At 42.6% G+C, this 23876-nt stretch overlaps 1 protein-coding gene across 8 annotated transcripts in view; it reads right to left on the bottom strand.

Annotated features, from left to right (window-relative positions):
* BRCA1 (BRCA1, DNA repair associated) overlaps positions 1–23876 on the bottom strand; it is a 99668-nt gene that overhangs the window by 50034 nt on the left and 25758 nt on the right. For 5 of the 8 annotated variants that reach the window (XM_025363313.1, XM_025363311.1, XM_025363314.1 and 2 more), the window contains 7 exons: positions 15948–16025; positions 14050–14138; positions 13309–13448; positions 9090–9195; positions 6549–6594; positions 4497–4573; positions 91–3516 (listed from right to left, as the gene is read on the bottom strand). In XM_025363313.1, the coding sequence (XP_025219098.1) occupies positions 91–3516; positions 4497–4573; positions 6549–6594; positions 9090–9195; positions 13309–13448; positions 14050–14138; positions 15948–16025 (3962 nt within the window). The remainder of the gene's footprint in view (positions 1–90; positions 3517–4496; positions 4574–6548; positions 6595–9089; positions 9196–13308; positions 13449–14049; positions 14139–15947; positions 16026–23876) is intronic. The other 3 variants (XM_025363316.1, XM_025363318.1, XM_025363319.1) reach the window with 2 other exon arrangements.

Consider the following 23876-nt stretch of genomic DNA (forward strand, 5'->3'; position numbering starts at 1 on the left):
AAATTTGTAAAATGTGCTCCCCAAAAGGCATAAACATTTAGCTCATTTCTATAAATAGACTGGGGCAAACACAAAATCTGGTTCCAATACCTAAGTTTGAATCCACACTTTGCTCTTCTTGATTATCTTCTTCCAAGCCCGTTCCCCTTTCTTCATCATCTGAAACCAATTCCTTGTCACTCAGACCAACTCCCTGGCTTTCAGACTGATGCCTCATTCGTTTGGAAGAACCAATCAAGAAAGGATCCTGGGTATTTGTATTTGCAGTCAAGTCTTCCAGTTCACTGCACTGTGAAGAAAACAAGCTACCAGAACATTTTGTTTCCTCACTAAGGTGATGTTCCTGGGATGCCTTTGACAATATTACCTGGTTACTACAGTCAGTTAAGCTATTCTTCAATGATAATAAATTCTCCTCTGTGTTCTTAGACAGACACTCGGTAGCAACAGTGCTATGCCTAGTAGTCTGAGAAGGTATATTGCTTACTTTACCAAATAACAAGTGTTGGAAGCAGGGAAGCTCTTCATCCTCACTAGATAAGTTCTCTTCTGAGGACTCTAATTTCTTGGCCCCTTTTCGGTAACCCTGAGCCAAATGTGTATGGGTGAAAGGGCTAGGGCTCCTGCTGAGCTCTCCTCTCTGGACGCTTTTGCTAAAAACAGCAGAACTCTCCTTAATGTCATTTTCAGCAAAACTAGTATCTTCCTTTATTTCACCATCATCTAACAGATCATCAGGAGTCTCAGAACAAACCTCAGACGCATGACTACTTCCCATAGGCTGTTCTAGGTTATCTGAAATCAGACATGGAGAGAAGTCTGTATTAACAGTCTGAACTAATTCTTCATGTTCTTGCTTTTTTATTTCAGGATGCTTACAATTACTTATAGGAAGACTTTGTTTACAGACCTCAGGTTGCAAAAGCCCTAATCTAAGCACAGCATTCAATTTTGGCCCTCTGTTTCTACCTAGTTCTGCTTGAATGTTTTCATCACTGGAACCTACTTCATTAATACTGGAGCCCACTTCATTAGTACTGGAACCTACTTCATTAATATTGCTCCAGCTGGCTTCTTTAAAAGCATTTTCTCTAATGTTATTATGGCTAATTGTGCTCACTGTACTTGGAATGATGTTCTCGTTTCCCACTGCTCTTTCAGGTGACACTGAATGTTCCTCAGAGTTTTCCTCTAGCAGGTTTTTGTTACATTTAGTTTTAACAAATGACTTGACAGGAAAAAGTGGTGGTATATGGTATGGGTTTTGTAAAAGTCCATGTTTATTTGGAGTAATGAGTCCAGTTTCGTTGTCTCTGAACTGAGATGATAGACAAAACCTAGAGTCTCCTTTGATACTACATTTGGCATTATCAACTGGCTTATCTTTCTGACAAACCACAGAAAAGCCTGCAGTGATATTAACTGTCTGTACAGGCTTGATATTAGACTCTTTCTTTCCTTGATTTTCTTCCTTTTGTTCACATTCAGAAGTAACTTTTGGACTTTGTTTCTTTAAGGACCTAGAGTGGGCAGAGAATGTTGCACATTCCTCTTCTGGATTTCCTGGATTTGAAAACAGAGCAAAGGACTGGCGCTTTGAAACCTTGAATGTATTCTGCAAATACTGAGTATCAAGTTCACTTTCTTCTATTTCTATGCTTGTTTCCTGACTGTGGTTAACTTCACGTCCCAATGGATACTTAAAGCCTTCTGTGTCATTTCTAGTATCTTCAGAACAACCATGAATTAGTTCCTTGGAGTTTTCAAATGCTGCACACTGACTCATACATTTATTTCGTTCCGTTTTTGCCTTCCCTAGAGTGCTAACTTCCAGTAATGAGATACTTTCCTGAGTGCCATAATCGGTACCAGGTACCAATGAAATACTGCTACTCTCTACAGATCTTTCAGTTTGTAAAACCCTTTCTCCACTTAACATGAGATCTTTGGGGTCTTTGGCATTATTAGACACTTTAACTGTTTCTAGTTTCTCTTCTTTTTCTTCTCTTGAAAGGCTAGGATTGACAAATTCTTTAAGTTCACTAGTATTTGAACAGTTAGTAAAAGAACCAGGTACCTTTGTTAACTTCAGTTCTGGGAAAGTATCACTGGCATGTCTTTTACTTGTCTGTTCATTTGGCTTGTTACTCTTCTTGGCTCCAGTTGCAGATTCTTTATCTTCCATGAGTTGTAGGTTTCTGCTGTGCCTGACTGGCATTTGGTTGTAATTTTTTTTCTTTATCTCTTCACTGCTAGAACAACTATCAATTTGTAGTTCAGTACAATTAGGTGGGCTTAGATTTCTACTGACTACTAGTTCAAGCGCATGAATATGCCTGGTAGAAGACTTCCTCCTCAGCCTATTTTTCTTAGGTGCTTTTGAATTGTGGGTATTTAATTCTAGTTCCATATTGTTTATACTGCTGCTTATAGGTTCAGCTTTAGTTTTGAAAGCAGATTCTTCTTCCAGTGATTCTATTGGGTTAGGATTTTTCTCATTCTGAATAGAATCACCTTTTGTTTTATTCTCATGAGCACTATTAGTAATATTCATCACTTGACCATTCTGCTCCATTTGGTTAGTTCCCTGATTTATTATTTCAGGAGTCTTTTGAACTGCCAAATCTGCTTTCTTTATAAAATCCTCAGGATGAAGACCTGATGTAGTTCTCCTTTTACGCTTTAATTTATTTGTGAGGGGACGCTCTTGCATTATTTCTGACTCAGTAACAAGTGCTCCTATAATTAGATTTTCAGTTACATGGCTTAAATTGGGAAGGTTTGCCTTCCTCCGATAGGTTTTCCCAAATATTTTGTCTTTAATATTAATCTCTACTGAACTGGAGTGAACTCTTTCACTTTTACATATTAAAGGCTCATGAGGATCACTGGCCAGTAAGTCTATTTTCTCTGAAGAACCAGAATATTCATCTACCTCATTTAGAACGTCCAATACATCAGCTACTTTGGCATTTGATTCAGACCCCCCATCATGTGAGTCATCAGAACTTAACAGTTCATCACTTCTGGAAAACCACTCATTAACTTTCTGAATGCTGCTATTTAGTGTTATCCAAGGAACATCTTCAGTGTCTCTAGGATTCTCAGAGCATGGCAGTTTTTGCTTATTCCATTCTTTTCTCTCATACAGGGCATTAGCATTCAGATCTACCTTTTTCTCTGTGCTGGGAGTCTGCCTATCATTACATGTTTCCTTACTTCCAGTCCATCTGTTATGTTGGCTCCTTGCCAAGCCAGGCTGTTTGCTTTTATTACAGAATTCAGCCTTTTCTACATTCATTCTGTCTTTAGTGAGTAATAAACTGTTCTCATGCTGTAATGAGCTGGCATGAGTATTTGTGCCACATGGCTCCACATGCAAGTTTGAAACAGAACTACCCTGATACTTTTCTGGATGCCTCTCAGTTGCATGTTTCTCAGTGGTGTTCAAATCATTATTACTGGACTGATGATGTTCAGTATTTGTTATATCCTTCTCAGAAAATTCACAAGCAGCTGAAAATACACAAAAATAACAAGGTACTCAAAAACTGAATTGTCATAAAAAAAATACATACTTCATACACCTTGGAGGTGGAAATCAACCAACTGGCTATATTTAGAGAAACTAATCTCATAAACTACCAAGTATACTGAAGATGTAGCTCATACTCTTTCATTTAATTCCTATTTACTTAGATTATTTCCACTTAGGATCCATTAAATTTTTAATTTCAGAATTTTCCCTATGCAGAAACCACACCTCCTATTTCTCTAATGTCTAAGAGTGAATTAAAAGCAGACTGGCCGTCAGAAAACCAGTTCTGATGTACTCTAAAGATCACTGGCCATTAAGTCTACTTAATACTCTCTTCTATCTACAGACTTACCATTCCCTATATTTAAAAACCAGTAGGCAAAAGATGAAACACAAATACATCAATTAAAAGTAAAGGGCAGGCCAGGCACAGTGGCTCAAGCCTGTAACTGCAGCACTTTGGGAGGCTGAAGTGGGCAGACTGCTTGAGTCCAGGAGTTTGAGATCAGCCTCGGAAACATGGCGAAACTCTGTCTCTATAAAACCACAAAAAATTAGCCGGGTGTGGTGACGTGTGCCTGTAGTCCCAGCTACTCAGGAGGCTGAGGTGGGAGGATAGCTTGACCCCGTGTGGTGGAGGTTGCAGTGAGCCAAGATTGCATCATTGCACTCCAACCTGGGCAACAGAGTGAGACCCCATCTCAAAAACAAAAAACAAATAACAAAAAACAAAAAACAAAAGGGCAACAATCAGTTACAGAAAGTCTTATTATTATAGCTACATTAGTCTAGTACCATTTAAATCTATCAGATCATACCATGACATTTGACAAAGAATGATACTCTAACTCTGCCAAGAGATTTTGTGGATTGTAAAGGTCCCAAATGGTCTTCAGAATAATCTAATTACAGTACTGTATCTACCCACTCTGTTAAAATTGGGAAACTTTGCCATTACCCTTTTTTGCAGAATCCAAACTGGTTTCATCCCTGGTTCCTTGAGGGGTGATTTGTAACAATTCTTGATCTCCCACACTATAGGGAAAAGACAGAGTCCTAATGAGAAACACTAGTTATACTTATGCAGAACTGTCAAATGACCAAGATCAAATACTTTAGCTTTTTCAGTCACAGAAAGTTGACCAATCTTACTGAGTTACCGAAAGCTGCTCTCTCCTTTAGAAACTTCTAGTTGAAATGGAATGGTTGCTGGGCACGGTGGCTCACGCCTGTAATTCCAGCACTTTGGAAGGCCGAGGCGGGTGGATCACTTGAGATCATGAGTTCAAGCCAGCCTGGCCAACAAGGTGAACCCCTGTCTCTACTAAAAATACAAAAATTAGCCGGGTGTGGTGGTGTGCACCTGTAGTCCCAGCTACTTGAGAGGCTGAGGCAGGCGTACGGCTTGAACCCGGGAGGCAGAGGTTGCGGAAAGGTGAGATCACACCACTGTACTCCAGCCTGGGCAACAGAGCAAGACTCTGTCTCAAAAAAAAAAAAAAAAAAAAAAAGAAATGGAATGGTCAATTAGCTGGGTGGTGGTGTACACCTGTAGTCCCAGCTACTTGTGAGGCTGAGACAGGAGAATCGCTTGACCTTGGGAGGCAGAGGTTGCAGTGAGCCGAGATCACACCACTGCACTCCAGCCTGGGGCGGCAGAGTAAGACTCTGTCTCAAAAAAAAAAAAAAGAGAGAAATGGAATGGGCAAAGACCGAGGACACACAGCCACAAAAATCAGACCAGGAACATTACTTTATGGACTTGCAAATGAAAGCCAACATTTAAGTGACAGCCAAAAGATAGCTTTTAAAAACACTTAAAAGTGTATCTTAATGAGAAGGCAGGAGCAAGGATATCTAAACAAAGGGAACAGTAGGATTGCAGATAACCCAACAGAACACCACTTTGCTACACTACTTTCTGTGCTGCTTTCAGTCTAAAAGTCATTTCCTTCTAATCGTGAGATTAGGGAAGTCATTTACAAACAAAAACTGACAATATCGCCATTATAGTTCAGACTAGATCTTAGACAGGGTCAGCTGGGCATGGTAGCTCATGCCTGTAATCCCAGCACTTTGGGAGGTTGAGGTGGGTGGATCACTTGAGCTCATGAGTTTGAGAACAGGCTGGCCAACATGGTGAAACCCTGTCTCTACTAAAAATACAAAAATTAGCTGGGTGTGGTGGCGTGTGCCTGTAATCATAGCTACTTGGAAGGCTGAGACAGGAGAATCACTTGAACCAGGGAGTTGGAGATTGCAGTAAGCCGAGATGACGCCACTGCACTCCAGCCTGGAAACAGGTCAAGACCCCGTCTCCAAAAAAAAAAAAAAAAAGAAAAGAAAAAAAAAAACTTAGGGTCAAGCAATAATTCCTAAGGAAGGTAGGTAACATAGTTGGGGCTGCTTGTAGATTATTATATAACATACAGACAAAGCTTGAGAGATATGTGGAAATAAGGAACAGAGGAAAGAAAGAGTTGAAAATGAAGTCCTTGAGCATTTTCATCAGTCACAATTACCGCTGTGTCAATATTACTGTATATGAGGAACTTAAAGAACAACAATCTGCTAGAAGCAAGCATGTGCAGAGTTCTGTTATCCTAAATTCCTTTGGACAGTATTAATAACTAAATCTAACAAACAAAAAGGGTATTTCTTCCACTATAAAATGAGAGGACTAAACTAGATGATCTCTAAGGTTTCTTCCAATACCATGATTCTAGTCTAGAGAAACACCAGCCTACTTGAGGGAGGAAGGTGGGAGGAGGGAGAAATTCAGAAAGGAAGGAAACAAAAAACTGTGGGGTATGCTTAATAATAACTGGATAATGAAAAAAAACTGTATGCCAAATCCCAAATCGTGTGTTTACCTATATAACAAACTGCACATACATCTCTGAACCTAAAATAAAAGTTAAAATATTTTAAAAAGAGAGAAACATCAATCCTTAATATTAACTAAATAGGAAAATACCAGCTTCATAGGCAAAGGTTCTCTTTGACTCACCTGCAATAAGTTGCCTTATTAACCGTATCTTCAGAAGAATCAGATCCTAAAAAATTTCCCCCCAAAAAAAATCAATAAAAGATTTCTTAATTAAAAGGGTTAAACAAAAAATGTACTTGTTGAAAAACAGATATTCAACTAGAAATATTTATTGAGCATCTAGTACGTGGCAGGTACAACGCTAGTTAAGCCAGTGTGTAATACAGAGAAGTGGTTAAAAACACGGGCTTGGCCAGGCACAGTGGCTCTCACCTGTAATCCCAGCACTTTAGGAGGCCGAGATGGGTGGATTATTTGAGCTTAGGAGTTTGAGACCAGCCTGGCCAGCAAGGTGAGACCCTATTCCTACTGAAAACAAAAACAAAAACAAAAAGCACAGGCTCTGACATCTAACTTCCTAGGTTTGAATCATGGCTCAGCCACTTACTAGGTTTATTACCTTGGAAAAATTTCATAACCTCTCTGTGCCTTAATTTCCTCATCTGTAAAGTAAGTATAATAGGAACAATCTCAGAGGTCTGACATGCATCTAAATGAGTTATACAAGAAAAACACAATAGTGCCTGGAATATAGTTAAGTGCCCCTAAATATTAACTACTATAACTATTTTTACAATGCCTGTTGTCTAGGAATTTATGATCGTAAGGGGGTAAAACAGTAAGTGCTATGATAAATAGATGGTGGTGCCTGGGAGCTCAAAAGACAGCTACCCTTTTTAATTATAAATATATTCTAAAAAAATAGCCTAATTAGAGAGCCCAGTTTGAATTCTGAGCTCAGCAGCTCTTCTTTTTTTTTTTTTCAAGATGGGGTCTTGCTCTGTCATCCAGGTTGGAGTGCAGTGGCATGATCATAGCTCACTATAGCCTCAAACCCCTGGATTCAATCTACCTGCTCACCTATGCCTCCTGAGTAGCTGGGACTACAGATACACACCACCACACCCAGCTAATTTAAAAAAAAAAATTTTTTTTAGCGATGAGGTCTTGCTATGTTGCCCAGGCTGGTCTCAAACTCCTGGCTTCAAGCAATCCTCTGCCACTGCTGAGATTACAAGTGTTAGATACTATGCTGGCCTCAACTCTTCTTTTTATTTCTTTTTATAAGCTTAAAAAAATTTATTATTAAAAAAAAATTTTTTTTTTTTGAGATGGAGTCTCACTCTATTGCCCAGGCTGGAGTGCAGAGACATGGTGTCGGCTCATTGCAACCTCTGCCATCCTGGTTCAAGCAATTCTCCTGCCTCAGTCTCCTGAGTAGCTGGGATTACACGCGTGCACCACCACACCCAGCTAATTTTTTTTTTTTGTATTTTTAGTAAAGAAGAGTTTTACCATGTTATCCAGGCTGGTCTTGAACTCTGACCTCAAGTGGTCTACCTGCCTCAGCCTCCCAAAGTGTTGGGATTACAGGCATGAGCCACTGCACCTGGCCAAAATGTATTATTATTTTAAAAATAGAGACAGGGTTTCCCTATGTTGGCCAGGCTGGTCTTAAACTCCTGGACTCCAGTCCTTCTGTCTCGGCCTTCCAAAGTGTTAGGATTACAGGCATCAGCCATCCTGCCCAGCCAAGATACAGCTCTTTTTTTTTTTTTTGAGACCGAGTTTCACTCTTGTCGCCCAGGCCAGAGTGCAATGGCGCGATCTTGGCTCACCGCAACATCCGCCTCCTAAGTTTAAGTGATTCTCCTGCTTCAGCCTCCCGAGTAGCTGGGATTACAGGAATGTGCCACCACCCCGGCTAATTTTGTATTTTTTTTTTTTTTAAAGTAGAGACGGGGTTTATCCACGTTGGTCAGGCTGGTCTTGAACTCCCGACCTCAGGTGATCCACCTGCCTCAGCCTCCCAAAGTGCTGGGATTACAGGCATGAGCCACCGTGCCCGACAATTCAGCTCTTCTTAAAAGGCTTCCTCACCCAATACAATTTATCTTGGAACTAAATACTGTAGCAATCCATCATGTTTTTTCTTATTGCTACTCTCCATCTTTCCAAAACATATTTACACATATTTAAAGCCAGATATTCTTTCTTTTGCTCCCTTTTCTTTTTTCAGATGGAGTTTTGCTCTTCTTGCCCAGGCTGGAGGGCAATGGTGCAATCTCAGTTTACCTCAACCTCCGCCTCCCGGGTTCAAGTGATTCTCCTGCCTCACCCTCCCGAGTAGCTGAGATTACGGGCATGTGCCACCACATCTGGCTAATTTTGTATTTTTTGGTAGAGACAGGATTTCTCCATGTTGGCCAGTCTGGTCTCGAATTCCCAACCTCAGGTGATCCGCCCGCCTCGGCCTCCCAAAATGGTGGGATTACAGGCGTGAGCCACCGTGCCCAGCCTCTTTTGCTCCCTTTTTAAAGTAAGATGCTTCAAGGTGGGAACTGCATCTTTTACATTATTTATAACTCACCATAGGGCTCATAAAATTCACTTCCCAAAGCTGCCTACCACAAATGTAAATTATGACCAAGATTTTTTGCAAAATGATAACAAGCAATCCAGCAATTATTATTAAATACTTAAGAAATCTGAGATCCTTACCCAGTTCAATGTAGACAGACTTCTTTTGAGGTTGTATCCGCTGCTTCGTCCTCAGAGTTCTCACAATTCCAAGGTTAGAGAGTGGGACACTGAGACTGGTTTCCTGCTAAACAGTATGGTAAAGAATGGTCAAGCAATTGTTGGCTGGTTCTGTGCTTTTCCTCCTGAAGAGAAACTTGACACCATGGACAAAATAAATTGACCATCATCAGTCAGCTAACATGTATGATGCCTGGAAAAAAATGCCTGGAAATTTACACACTAAAATCTCAGTGGTTGGGAGTGGTAGCTCATGCCCATAATCACAGCACTTTGGGAGGCTGGGGCAGCAGGACTGCTTAAGGCCAGGAGTTCAAGACCAGAGTAAGCAACAGAGTGAGACCCAGTCTCTACAAATAGTAGTAGTAGTAATAAAAAAAAAAGTCTGGGATACATGTGATTTGAATATTTTTTCTTTCTGTTGTCTTAAATTTTTCAAAACTGATTATTTGTGTGATTTTTTGAAGTATTAATATAGCATATTTTGAAGCTGATACTTGATATACATTCCAATCACACCTGATAACATTTCTCTTTGGGGGGGGGGGACAGAGTCCTGCTCTGTCACCCAGGCTGGAGTGCAGTGGCGCAAACTCAGCTCACTGCAACCTCCGCCTCCTGAGTTCAAGAGATTTTCCTGCCTTAGCCTCCTGAGTAGCTGGGACTACAAGCACGTGCCACTATGCCTGGCTAATTTTTGCATACATATATATATTTTTGTTGTTGTTTTGAGAGAGTCTTGCTCTGTTGCCAGGCTGGAGTGCAGTGGCACGATCTTGGCACACTGCAACCTCTGCCTCCCGGGTTTAATTGATTCTCCTGCCTCAGCCTCCGGAGTAGCTGGGACTACAGGCGCGCGCCATCACGCCTAGTTAATTTTTGTATTTTTAGTAGAGACGGGGTTTTGCAGTGTCAGCCAGGCTGGTCTCAAACTCCTGACCTCAGGTGATCTGCCCGCCTCGGCCTCCCAAAGCGCTGGGATTACAGCCATGAGCCAACCGTGCCCAGCCAGTAACATTTTTAAAAAGGATAAATCATGACAATAAAACTCCAGCACTCCTAAGAACATTCAGTATAGGAACTAAAAGCCCAACATTACTCTTTTTTTCTTCCTTTTTAGCCTTTCTGTAGCTTTTGAAAAATGAAGGCTGGTACTATAAGAACTACTTTTATTTTATTTGTATTTTTTTAGACAGAGTCTTGCTCTATTGCCTAGGCTGGAGCGTGGTGGTGTGATCTCGGTTCACTGCAACCTCTGTCTCCTGGGTTCAAGAGATCCTCCCACCTCAGCCTCCCAAGGAGCTGGGACTACACACGCACGCCACCATGCCTGGCTAATTTTTGTATTTTTTGTCAAGATGGGGTTTCGCCACATTGCCCAGGCTGGTCTTTTTTTTTTTTTTTTTTTTTGAGACGGAGTCTCGCTCTGTCACCCAGGCTGGAGTGCAGTGGCGTGATCTTGGCTCACTGCAAGCTCCGCCTCCCGGGTTTACGCCATTCTCCTGCCTCAACCTCCCGAGTAGCTGGGACTACAGGCGCCCGCCATCACGCCCGGCTAGTTTTTTGTATTTTTAGTAGAGACGGGGTTTCACTGTGTGAGCTGGGATGGGATGGTCTTGATCTCCTGACCTCGTGATCCGCCGGCCTTGGCCTCCCAAAGTGCTGGGATTACAGGCATGAGCCACCCTGCCCAGCCAGAACACTTATATTTTTTTTCTTTTTTGAGACAGAGTCTCACTGTCGCCCAGGCTGGATTGCAGTAGCGTGATCTCGGCTCGCTGCAACCTCCGGGTCCTAGGTTCAAGCCTCAGCCTCCCGAGTAGCTGGGATTACAGGCACGTGCCACCACACCCAGCTAATTTTTGTATTTTTAGTAGAGACGGGGTTTCACCGTGTTGGCTAGGCTGGTCTCAAACTCCCGACCTCAAATGATCTGCCCGCCTCAGCCTCCCAAAGTGCTGGGATTAAAGGTGCAAGCTACTACGCCCAGCCCCAGAATGAATACTTTTTTTTTTTTTTGATACGGAGTCTGGCTTTGTTGCCCAGGCTGGAGTGCAGTGGTGCGATCTTGGCTCACTGCAAGCTCTGCCTCCCGGGTTCATGCCATTCTCCTGCCTCGGCCTCCCGAGTAGCTGGTATTATAGATGCCCGCCACCTCGCCCGGCTAGTTTTTGGTATTTTTTTTTTTAGTAGAGATGGGGTTTCACCATGTTAGCCAGGATGGTCTTGATCTCCTGACCTCGTGATCCGCCCGCCTCGGCCTCCCAAAGTGCTGGGATTACAGGCGTGAGCCACCGCGCCCAGCCATGAATACTTTTAAGATCTCCATCATTCATGCACATATAAGTAACAACAGAGCAAATCACTACATTGTCTTTAACAATTACACCTTTTAAGTTGAAGTAATTTTCTCTCTCTTTTTTTTTTTGAGATGGAGTCTCGATCTGGAGTCTTGGTCTGTCACCCAGGCTGGAGTGCAGTGACGCAATCTTGGCTCACTGCAAGTTCCGCCTCCTAGGTTCACACCATTCTCTTGCCTCAGCCTCCAGAGCAGCTGGGACTACAGGCCCCCGCCAGCACGCCCGGCTAATTTTTTTGAATTTTTTTAGTATAGACGGGTTTCACCGTGTTAGCCCGGATGGTCTTGATCTCCTGACCTCGTGATCCGCCGGCCTCGGCCTCCCAAAGTGCTGGGATTACAGCACTGTGAGCCACTGTGCCCGGCCAGATTTTTTTTTTTTGCAACTAGGTCTTGCTTTGTCGCTGCGTGGTGGAGTGATCATAGCTCACAGTAGTCTACATCTCCTGAACTCAAGTGATCCTCCTATCTCAGCTTCCCAAGTAGCTGCGACTACAGGCACACACCACCATGCCCGGATAATTTAAATACACTTTTAAAATAGACAAGGACTTGCTATATTGCCCAAACTGGTCTTGAACTCCTGAGCTCAGGCAATCCTCAAGCCTCCCAGTGCTGGGATTACAGGCGTGAGCCATGGCACCCGGCTTTTTTTTTTTTAAATTGTAGAGACAGTGTCTCACTGTGCTGCCTACACTGGGCTCAAAGGACTTCCCACCTCAGCCTCCCAAAGTGTTGGGATTACAATCATGAGCCATGACACCCAGCTGAAGTAATTTCCAAATGCTTAAAAATATCAGTGAACTTACAGCTATTTTAGATAAGCATCACAGAGCAGATAAAGCTCCAAAGCAAGGAAGGGCCTATAAGAGCTCTCTTTTTTGGCTGGGTGTGGTGGCTCATGCCTGTAATCCCAGCACTTTGAGAGGCCAAGGTGGGTGGATCACCTGAGGTCAGGAATTCAAGACCAGCCTGACCAATATGGTGAAACCCCCTTTCTACTAAAATTACAAAAATTAGCCAGGTCTGGTGGCATGCCCCTGTAGTCCCAGCTACTCAGGAGGCTGAGGCAGGAGAATCGCTTGAACCTGGGAGGCAGAGGTTGCAGTGAACTGACATCGTGTCACTGCACTCCAGCCTGGGCACCTGGGTGACAGAGTGAGACTCTGTCTCAAAAAAATTAAAAAAAAAAAAAAAAATCTGTCTTTTTGGTGTATCTGATGGGGATTTTGCTATGTTGCCTGGGATGGTCTCAAACCTGGGCTCAAGTGATCCTCCCATTTCAGCCTTCCAAGTAGCTAGGATTATAGGTACATCCACCTCACCTGGCTGTAAGGTCTCTCTCTTGATCATACCAGGTACCCTGACCTTCTCTGAACTCTAACTGATTCAAACACTTGTCTAACCACTGAATATACCATCTTTCCTTCTTCATTAACTTTTTAGATAAATCTATGAGCATCTAGCACATATACTAACATACTCACAATGCTCAATAAAGAGATGGTGCCAGAATAAATGAAAATGGGTTTACCGGCCAGGCACAGTGGCTCACACCTGTAATCCCAGCACTCTGGGTGGCCGAGGTGGGTGGATCACCTGAGGTCAGGAGTTTGAGACCAGCCTGGCCAACATGATGAAACCCCGTCTCTACTAAAAATACAAAAATTAGCTGGGCATGGTGGCGCATGCCTGTAATCCCAGCTACTAGAGGGGCTGAGGCAGGAGGACTGCTTCCAACCTGGGCCACAGAGCAAGACTCCGTCTCAAAAAAAAAAAAAAAAAGAAGAAGAAGAAGAAGAAGAAAACAAATGGTTTTACCAAGGAAGGATTTTCGGGTTCACTCTGTAGAAGTCTTTTGGCACGGTTTCTGTAGCCCATACTTTGGATGATAGAAACTTCATCTTTTAGATGTTCAGGAGAGTGATTTTCCTTTTTTGCAAAATTATAACTGTTTGCAACTGTAAATTACAAGGGAAAACATTATGTTTGCAGTTAGAGAAAAATGTATGAATTATAATCAAAGAAACCAAGAGAAATCCTATGTATGCTCTTTGTTGTGTTAAGACAATGCATTAAGGTTACCTGTGATTTTTTGAAAAATCAAATTTTAAAAAATCAACTGGAAATTTTACTCCTAGGAAACAAAAACAAATACAAGACCATCAAACTTACTTAGAGTCCTTGTCTTCCACCTTAACACTAAGAAATCTGCCTATCAATACTGTATTTCACTAAAGTTTAGATACCAACAATGTAAGCTGCACTATTATTTTCTGTATCACTAAGAAAGCAAGCACTCAAATTAAACAAATGACACACCATCAATAGTAAAATGCTCCCAATTTCAGAGACGTTAAGATGTGAAAAATGTGCACCTTACAATTGATAAAATAAGGTGTGAGACCAGTGGGAGTAATTTTTTTAAAACAGATTACAGATACAGAACTAAAATTAACCTAGACTAAAAGGTCTTATCACGTCACAGAAAGTAATTGTGCAAACTTCCTGAGTTTTTATGGACAGCACTTGAGTGTCATTCGTGGGATATTCAACACTTACACTGCAAACCTGTGTCAAGCTGAAAAGCATGAATGATTTTCAAAAGCTCTTCAACAAGTTGACTAAATCTTGTACTTTCTTGTAGGCTTCTGAAATTAAATTGTTTGAGAAACACACTCAGCAGTGATTATCAACCTTTTAAAGACACTAAAATAAGAAAAGACATGTAAACAAATAAAAATAAGATGCAGCAACAGTAGAAAACCTCTATAATCAATACATCACTGACATCTGTATAAACTGTGTGACAGTGATTTAGTAACTTTTTGTCATTCGTTTAAGCCTACCAAATGCCTAAAATTGTGATATAATACTGCTCTAAATCCACAGGAGATATAATCCATTGCATAGAAAACTAGAGTACTTTTTTTTTTTTTTTTAAATTTAGAGACAGGGTCTTGCTGTATTGCCCAGGCTAACATGCAATGCCACAGTCATAGCTCACTGCAGTCTCAAACTTCTGTACTCAAGCTATCCTCCCACTACAGCCTCCCAAGTAGCTAGGACTATGGGCATATGCCACCATGTACGTTTATTTACTTATTTTTGTTGGTAGTGATGAGGTCTCACTATGTTGCCCAGACTGATCTCAAACTCTTGGCCTCAAGCAATCATCCCACCTCAGCCTCCTGGAGTGCTAGGGTTATAGGCATAAACAATCACATCCTGCTGAGCTTACTGTTCTTAACATCTGAACCCTGCCCAATCCCTCACTGTTAGTTCGGCCTCTCAAGGATTTCTGTCAAATTATGATTACATTTCTTTGAAAACACATAGATAAGAACGTCCAAAGGGAGATCTGGGTTTAGTAAAGTGGAATTAAAACACCATTCATTCCTTTAAGCATCTGAGTGCCTACTATGCACCAAATTACGAAAAACAGTGTTGAGACAGACAAAGTTACTACTCTCATAGAATTTACATTGTAGCAGAAGAGATACACAATATAAAAATACATTGTGTTTATGTAAATAATTAGATAGAAATAAACACACACCTGTAACCCCATCACTTTGGGAGGCCAAGGTGGGCAGATCACCTGAGCTCTGAAGTTACCAGTCTGGGCAACATGGCGATACCTCATGTCTACAAAAAATACAAAAATTGGCCAGACATGGTAGCAGGCGTCTGTAGTCCCAGCTACTTGGGAGGCTAAGGCAGGAGGAGGCTCAAGGCGGAGGCTGCAGTGAGCCAAGATCATGCCCCTACAATCCAGCCTCAGTGACAGAGCAAGACCCTGTCTTAAAAAAAAAAAAAAAAAAAAAAGGCTGGGTGTGGTGGCTCACGCCTGTAATCCCAGCACTCTGGGAGGCCGAGGCGGGTGGATCAAGAGGTCAGCAGATCGAGAACATCCTGGCTAACATGGTGAAACCCCGTCTCTACTAAAAATACAAAAAATTAGCCGGGTGTGGTGGCGGGTGCCTGTAGTCCCAGCTACTCGGGAGGCTGAGGCAGAATGGCGTGAATCCAGGAGGCACAGCTTGCAGTGAGCCGAGATCGTGCCACTGCACTCTAGCCTGGGCAATAGAGCGAGACTCCGTCTCAAAGAAAAAAGAAAAGAAAAGAAAAAAAAGGAAGCACAATGAAAAAATAAAAACAAGATTAGCAGACAATGGGGGCACAGCGATACAGCCCTACTTTACGTAAGTCTGCAAGTTTTTACGGTATTTAGAAGCATTAGAGAAAGGCAGTAAGTTTCTAATACCTGTATAAGACAGATGTCCTATAAAACTTTCAGGAAAATAACTTTGGAAATAATTTATTGTCTGCTAAAAACTCTTTTATAAATTTCTCTACTGATGAATGGTTTTATAGGAACGTTAGCTATGTTATTAAATAATTTCTACTTTTTCCTACTGTTGTTGCTCCCAACCTAGCATCATTACCAAATTATATACCTTTTGGTTATATCATTCTTACACAAAGGACACTGTGAAGGCCCTTTCTTCTGGTTGAGAAGTTTCAGCATGCAAAATCTATAAATTATAAAGAAAGAAAGAACAATTTAAGTTACTTCCTTTTGTAGAGAGATTACTCAAAAGGCAAATAGCCATGAAAAGATAATCTCACAAGTGCCCTTAAGAGCCATTTAAAAAGTAATGGCAGGTGAATTACAAGCTATAGTTTCCTAATTGTTTTTAGATGCTGCATAAGCAAAAACCTAAACTACATAAGCAATGATCTATGAAAACTGAACTTACATGCATATGGCTTACTGTTATGATCACATAAAACTTAATATGACATATTTAATGATATATTCATTATTTCATGTTGCATAATCAAATATAAATGGTAAGTAGTTCATGTAAGATGCTTATAATTAGTTTAAAATCTCAACACCTCACCACAAAGCTACAGTAATCAAGATAGTGTGGTAATAGCATAAGAACAGACACATACGTCAATAAAATAGAATTGACAGTATAGAAATAAACTCATACATACATCTGTGATCAAGTAATTTTCAACAATAATAAATACCAGACGATTTTTATATTCTTAGTTTTTTTTTTGAGACAGGGTCTCGCTCTATCACCCAGGCTGAAGGGTAGTGACACAATCTCGGCTCACTGCAGGCTCAAGCAATTCTCGTACCTCAGCCTCCCGAGTAGCTGGGATTACAGACATGTACCACCACGCCAAGCTAATTTTTTATATTTTTAGTTATACCATGTTGGCCAGGCTAGTCTTGAACTCCTGGCCTCAAATTGATCCACCTGCCTTGGCCTCCCAGAGTGCTGGGATTACAGGCATGAGCCACCATACCCAGGCCATAGATGATTAAATGGGAAAATAATACTTTTTGTTTTTTTAACAAATAGTGTTGGGACGAGAATATACCCACATGTAAAAGAATGAAGTTATACTCTTGGCCGGGCACAGTGGCTCACGCCTGTAATCCCAGCACTTTGGAAGACTAAGGCGGGCAGATCACCTGAGGTCAGGAGTTCGAGATCAGCCTGGGCAACACAGTGAAACACCCTCTCTACTAAAAATACAAAATTAGCTGGGCGTGGTGGCACATACCTGTAATCCCAGCTACTCGGGAGGCTGAGGCAGGAGAATCGCTTGAACCTGGGAGGCGGAGGATGCAATGAGCCAAAATCGCGCCATTGCACTCCAGCCTGGGCAACAAGAGTAAATCTCTGTGACACACACACACACACACACACAAAGAATGAAGTTATACTCCTATCTCACACCAAATAACCAAAGTTAACTCAAAGTGGATCATAGACCAGAAGTAGAGAGAGTAATGGTGATGATAATTAAAAGCAGCGATTCACTCATACAACCAATATTTACTATGTCTAGTACTATTATAGATGGAGGGGATTAATAGAAAAGCAAAATAAGATCCTGAAAAATAAAACATAAAGGACATAATATACTGGTGAAGGGGGTGACTAGGTAGGGAGTAAATAGCTGACACTGACAATGAAGAGACCCAGGAAAGAAAAGATTAAGGGGCTAAAAAAAATTACGAAAAACAGTGTTGAGACTAGGGCCGTGCACAGTGGTCCACACCTGTAATCCCAGCACTTTAGGAGGTGGGTGAATCACTTGAGGCCAGGAGTTCAAGACCAGCCTGGCCAATGTGGTGAAACCCTGTCTCTACTAAATATACAAACATTAGCTGGCTGTGGTGGTGGTACACCTGTAGTCCTAGCTACTTGGGAGGCTGAGGCATGAGAATCATTTGAACCTGGGAGGTGGGGGTTACAGTGGGCCAATATTGCACCACTGCACCCCAGCCTGGGCGACAGAGTGAGACTCTGCCTCAAAAAAAAAAAAAAAAAAAAAAAAAGGTATTGGGAATTGTGAGAAAAGACACTTAGAGAATATTTTTTACTAGTCAGGTAATTTAACATTTATTACCCTCTCTTGGCCGGGTGCAGTGGCTCATGTCTGCAATCCCAGGAGGCCGAGGCAGGCAGATCACTTGAGGCCAAGAGTTTGAGACCAGCCTGGCTAACGTGGTGAAACCCCATCTCTACTAGAAATAAAAAAAAATTAGCCAGGCATGGTGAGCACATGCCTGAATCCCAGCTACTTGGGAGGCTGAGGCATGAGAATCACTGAAATCCAGGAAGGCAGAGGTTGCAGTGAGCTGGGAGAGTACCACTGTACTCCACCCTGGGCAACAGAGGAAGACTCTGTCTCAAAAAAAAAAAAAAAAGGGCCAGGCATGGTGGCTCACCCCTGTAATCCCAACACTTTGGGAGAGACCAGCCTGACCAACACGGAGAAACCCCGTCTCTACTAAAAATACAAAAATTAGCCGGGCATGGTGCCATGTGCCTGTAATCCTGGCTACTCTGGAGGTTGAGGCAAGAGAATCTCTTGAACCCGGGAGGCAGAGATTGCGGTAAGCTGAGATCGCACCATTGCACTCCAGCCTGGGCAAAAAGAGTGAAACTCCATCTCAAAAACAAACAAACAAAGAAACAAACAAACAAACAAATAAAAAAACCCATCTCTCTTTCTTTCTGTCTTTCTATAGTCTTGAACTCCTGACCTCAAGTGATCCGCCTGCTTTAGCCTCCCAAAGTGCTGGGATTACAGGTGTGAGCCATTGCGCCGGGCTACATTTTATTTTTATTTTTATTTTTATTTATTTTTTTTTTTTGAGACGGAGTCTTGCTCTGTAGCCCAGGCTGGAGTGCAGTGGCCGGATCTCAGCTCACTGCAAGCTCCGCCTCCCGGGTTCACGCCATTCTCCGGCCTCAGCCTCCCGACTAGCTGGGACTACAGGCGCCCGCCACCTCGCCCGGCTAGTTTTTTGTATTTCTTAATAGAGACGGGGTTTCACCGTGTTAGCCAGGATGGTCTCGATCTCCTGACCTCGTGATCCGCCCGTCTCGGCCTCCCAAAGTGCTGGGATTACAGGCTTGAGCCACCGCGCCCGGCTATTTTTATTTTTGTACAGATGTGGTTTCGCTATATTGCCCAGTCTGGTCTCGAATTCCTAGCCTCAAGTGATCCTCCCGCCTTGGCATCCCAAAGTGCTGGGATTACAGGCATGAGCCATCACGCCTGGCCTTATCTTCATTTTTATAGAGTAGAGGCTTGTCCCAGAACACACAGTAATTAAGCAGTGAAGGTTATATTGGATCCAGAATTGGATTGTAGCAAAGCCCACAATCTTCCTTTTTTCTTTTTTGACAGGGAAACTAAGTCTGGGGAGAGGCACCCATAATCTTCCTACTAGAGAAAGTGAATATAGTAGGTAAGGTCAAGGAGACTCGGGTCCTTCTTTGCCGATATAGATGCTTCAAGTACCATATTGCACTCAACAAAACAATGACTCTATAGTTTGGAAGATGAGGCTGTCAAAAAGCTACCTCCACTGTACATAAGTACCTTTAAAACTCAGAATAGAGGCTCCCGCTCCTTCAGAATCTACAAATACTACATATACTCTAGTATAATGGATCACGGAGGCATCGCGCATTACTCCAGCAAATAGTACAATTGAACAATTCAGAGCAGGGGAAGAGAGGAAATTCCCTTATGATTGTACTGTAGAATATAGTACAGCAGAGTGACAAGCTCAGCTGTCTTGTGCTGTAGTCTACACAATAATATAAATAATGCAGCGGAACTAGGTATGCAGAAATCAACCAAGATAGGGATTCAAATCTTTCTTTGTGCTAGAAAAAGAACACGTGTATAAAGGTTGTTAACTAAACTCAAAAGAAAATGAACTTGTATATGACTTGAAAAGACTGAGCGAACTAAAATACTGGCTAGGCATGACTCACACCTGTAATCCTAGCACTTTGGGATGCCGAGGTGGGCAGATGGGTTAAGCCCAAAGTTCAAGACCAGCCTGGGCAACATGGCGAAACCCCGTCTGTACAGAAAACACAACATTTAGCTTGACATGGTGGTGTGCACTTATAGTCCCAGCTACTTGGGAGGCTGAGGTGATAAGATCACTTGAGCCTGGGAGGTCAAGGCTACAGTAAGCCTCATGATCACACCACTGCACTCCAGCTTGGACAACAGAGTGAGACCCTGTCTCAAAAAAAAAAAAAAAAAAAAGTAGCTGTTGAAAAATTTAAGTTACATTTATGGCTCACTTTCTATCTCTTTGAACAATGTGATTCTAGATCTTCAAAAAAGTATTACAGGCTGGGTGTGGTGGCTCATGCCTATAATCCCAGCATTTTTGGAGGTGGAGGTGGGCAGATCACTTGAGGTCAGTTCAAGACCAGCTTGGTCAACATGCTGAAACACAGTCTCTACCAAAAGTACAAGGCTGGGCGTGGTGGCTAATGCCTGCAATCCCAGCACTTTGGGAGGCTGAGGTGGTCAGAAGTTTGAGACCAGCCTGGTCAACATGGTGAAACCTTGTCTCTACTAAAAATACAAAAATTAGCCGTGCATGGTGGTTCACGCCTGTAAGCCCAGCTACTTGGGAGTCTGAGGCAGGAGCATCGCTTGAACCAGGGAGGCGGAGGCTGCAGTAAGCTGAGATTGTGCCACTGCACTCCAGCCTGGGCCACAGAACAAGATCCTATCTCAAAAAAAGAAAAAGAAAAAGAAAAAAAAAAAGTATTACACATTGCATCTTTTGCTTGGAAAGTTCAAACTAATGCATGAATGCCTTAAGAAATTTTTTCTAGATTGATATTATTATCTTTTTTGGTATGCTTCATAAAAGATTTTAGAACTGGCTGGGCAAGGTGGCTCATGCCTGTGAGCCACCTTGGGAGGCACTCTGGGAGGCCAAGGCAAGCAGATCACCTGAGGTCAGGAGTTCGGGACCAGCCTGGCCTACATAGTGAAACCCTGTCTCTACTAAAAATACAAATTAGCTGGGCATGGTGGGACATGCCTGTAGTCCCAGCTACTCAGGAGGCTGAGGCAGGAGACTCGCTTAAACCCAGGAGGTGGAGGTGGCAGTGAGCTGAGATCATGCCACTGCACTCTCGTCAGGGCGACACAGTGAGACTCCATCTCCAAAAAAACAAAAAACAAAACAAAACAGCCAGGCGCAGTGGCTCACGCTTGTAATCCCAGCACTTTAGTAGGCCGAGGCGGGCGGATCACAAGGTCAGGAGATCGAGACCATCCTGGCTAACACAGTGAAACTCTGTCTCTACCAAAAATACAAAAAAATTAGCCGGGCGTGGTGGCGGGCACCTGTAGTCCCAGCTACTCGGGAGGCTGAGGCAGGAGAATGAAAAGAACCCAGGAGGCAGATCTTGCAGTGAGCCAAGACTGCACCACTGCACTCCAGCCTGGGCGACAGAGCGAGACTGTCTCAAAACAAAACAAAACAAAAACCAAAAAACAAACAAACAAAAAAAGATTTCAGAACTTTAGGCTTGCTTGGGTCAAAAAAGTTGTTTTATTTTTAGCAATTAGAGTTTATTAGTAGAAAATACAATTAATACAATCAAAGCATGGGGGTATCGCTCCTAGGCTCCCAGCTTTCTCATCATATAGATCAAAGTATTATTCAGATTATATTGATATTACAGAAGTAATATCATGAAAAAGTCGATCTAGCACATGGGCATTATACTGGACATTTTTTTTTTTTTGAGACTGAATCTTGCTCTGTTGCCCAGGCTAGAGTGCAGTGGCATGATCTCAACTCACTGAAGCCTCTGCCTCCCGGGTTCAAGCGATTCCTCTGCCTCAGCCTCCCAGGTAGCTGGGACGACAGACGTGTGCCACCACGCCTGGCTAATTTTTGTATTGTTAGCAGAGATGGGGTTACCATATTGGCCAGGCTGGTCTCAAACTCCTGACCTCGTGATCCGCCTGCCTTGGCCTCCCAAAGTGCTGGGATTACAGGCATGAGCTACCACGCCTGGCTTTGGACTTTTAATATAACATTCAAAACACAATTTAAAATATGGCTGGCCTATGTCTGCAAGAAACTTAAAAAATTAGCTGGGCAAATGCCATGTACCTGTAGTCCTAGCTACTTGGGGGGCTAAGATGAGAGGATTGCTTGAGCCCAGGAGTGCAAGGTAAAAGTGAACTATGATCACACCACTGAACTGCAGCCTGGGTGTCAGGGAGACACTGTCTCAAACAAACAAACATATATATGTATCACACATGTATATATAACATTTCTATAATATATATGTATACACACATATATATCTATATGACTGGTTCTTTACTGATTATCACAATCTTCATTATTAGGGGTTTCAAGCTTCTCACTCTTCTCCAGTTGCCAACTCTAATCCTCTCAATCTCAACAGTTGTCTTTACCTCCTATGTCACTGGGCTCAAAGCACCTCAGCATCTTCCTGTAGAATTACTTTCCTTTTCCTTCATTACTGTTTATGAGTAATAATTAACTCTTTCTTACATCCATTTTCTATTTCCAATCCCTTCTGTCTCCTCTTGGACCTTCTCTTTCTTGCAAACATCTTCCCCATCTTTGAGGGCTTCTTCCTTTTCTAACACAACTCCTATACACATATGCAAAGTTAGTTTCTTTTTCATGGATGTAATCTATTTTCTTTTTCTTTGTTTTGAGATGGAGTCTCACTCTGTCGTCAGGGTGGAGTGCAGTGTCATGATCTCGGCTCAGGGCAACCTCTGCCTCCCAGGTTCAAGTGATTCCCCTTCCTCAGCCTACCAAATAGCTGGGACTACAGGTGCGTGCACTATGCCAGGCTAGTTTTTTTTGTGTTTTACTAGAGACAGGGTTTCACCATTTTGGCCAGGATGGTCTTGATTATCTGACCTCGTGATCCACCCACCTCGACCTCCCAAAGTGCTGGGATTACAGGTGTGAGTCACCGCGCCCGGCCTCTATTTTCGTTTCTTTGTACATTTCTATAAGCCTATAATTTCTTTCTTCCACAAGTTCTCAAAGCAACTAATGTTCATAATTTAATCACTCTCTTTTTTTTTTTAAGAGACAGGGTCAGCCTGGCGCAGTGGCTCACACCTGTAATCCCAACACTTTGGAAGGCCAAGGTGGCTGAGGTCAGGAGTAAGAGCAGCCTGGCCAACATGGTGAAACCCCATCTTGACTAAAAATACAAAAATTAGCCAGGTGTGGTGGCAGACGCCTGTAATCCCAGCTACTTGAGAGGCTGAGGCAGGAGAATTGCTTGAACCCATAAGGCAGTGGTTGCAGTGAGCCGACATGGCGCCACTGCACTCCAGCCAGGGCAATAGAGTGAAACACCGTCTCAAAAAAAAAAAAAAGAAAAAAAAAAGACAGGGTCTCACTCTGTCATCTAGGCTGGAGTGTAGTGGTGTGATCATAGCTCACTATAGCTTCGAACTCCTGGCCTCGAGTAATCCTCCTGCCTTGGCCTCCTAGAGTGCTGGGGTTATAGGCAAGAGCTACCACACTGGACCCTTAATCTTTTCTTAAGTCACTGTAATAATATAGTATGTTCAGCATTTGTTACTCAAGGTGACAAGAAAACATACAGTTCATTCCAGAAAGATTCTCATCCAGAGAAATTGAAAGCCCCAGCACTTATAAGGTTAATCTTTAGCTATCTATAGTAAATACTAGGACTTTTTTTTTTTTTGGAGTTTCCCCCTTGTCACCCAGTCTGGAATGCAGTGGCATGATCTCAGCTCACTGCAACATCCACCCTCAGGGTTCAAGAGATTCTCCTGCCTCAGCCTCCTGAGTAGCTGCGATTACAGGCATGCGCCACCACGCCCAGGTACTTTTGTATTTTTAGTAAGGTTTCACCAAGTTGACCAGGCTGGTCTCGAACTCCTGACCTCAAGTGATCCACCTGCCTCAGCCTCCAAAAGTGCTGGGATTACAGGCCTCAGCCATTGCACCTGGCCAATAATGGGACTTTTAAACTTCA

This window comes from Theropithecus gelada, chromosome 16 (genome assembly GCF_003255815.1).
Source record: "Theropithecus gelada isolate Dixy chromosome 16, Tgel_1.0, whole genome shotgun sequence".
Lineage (NCBI taxonomy): Eukaryota > Metazoa > Chordata > Mammalia > Primates > Cercopithecidae > Theropithecus > Theropithecus gelada.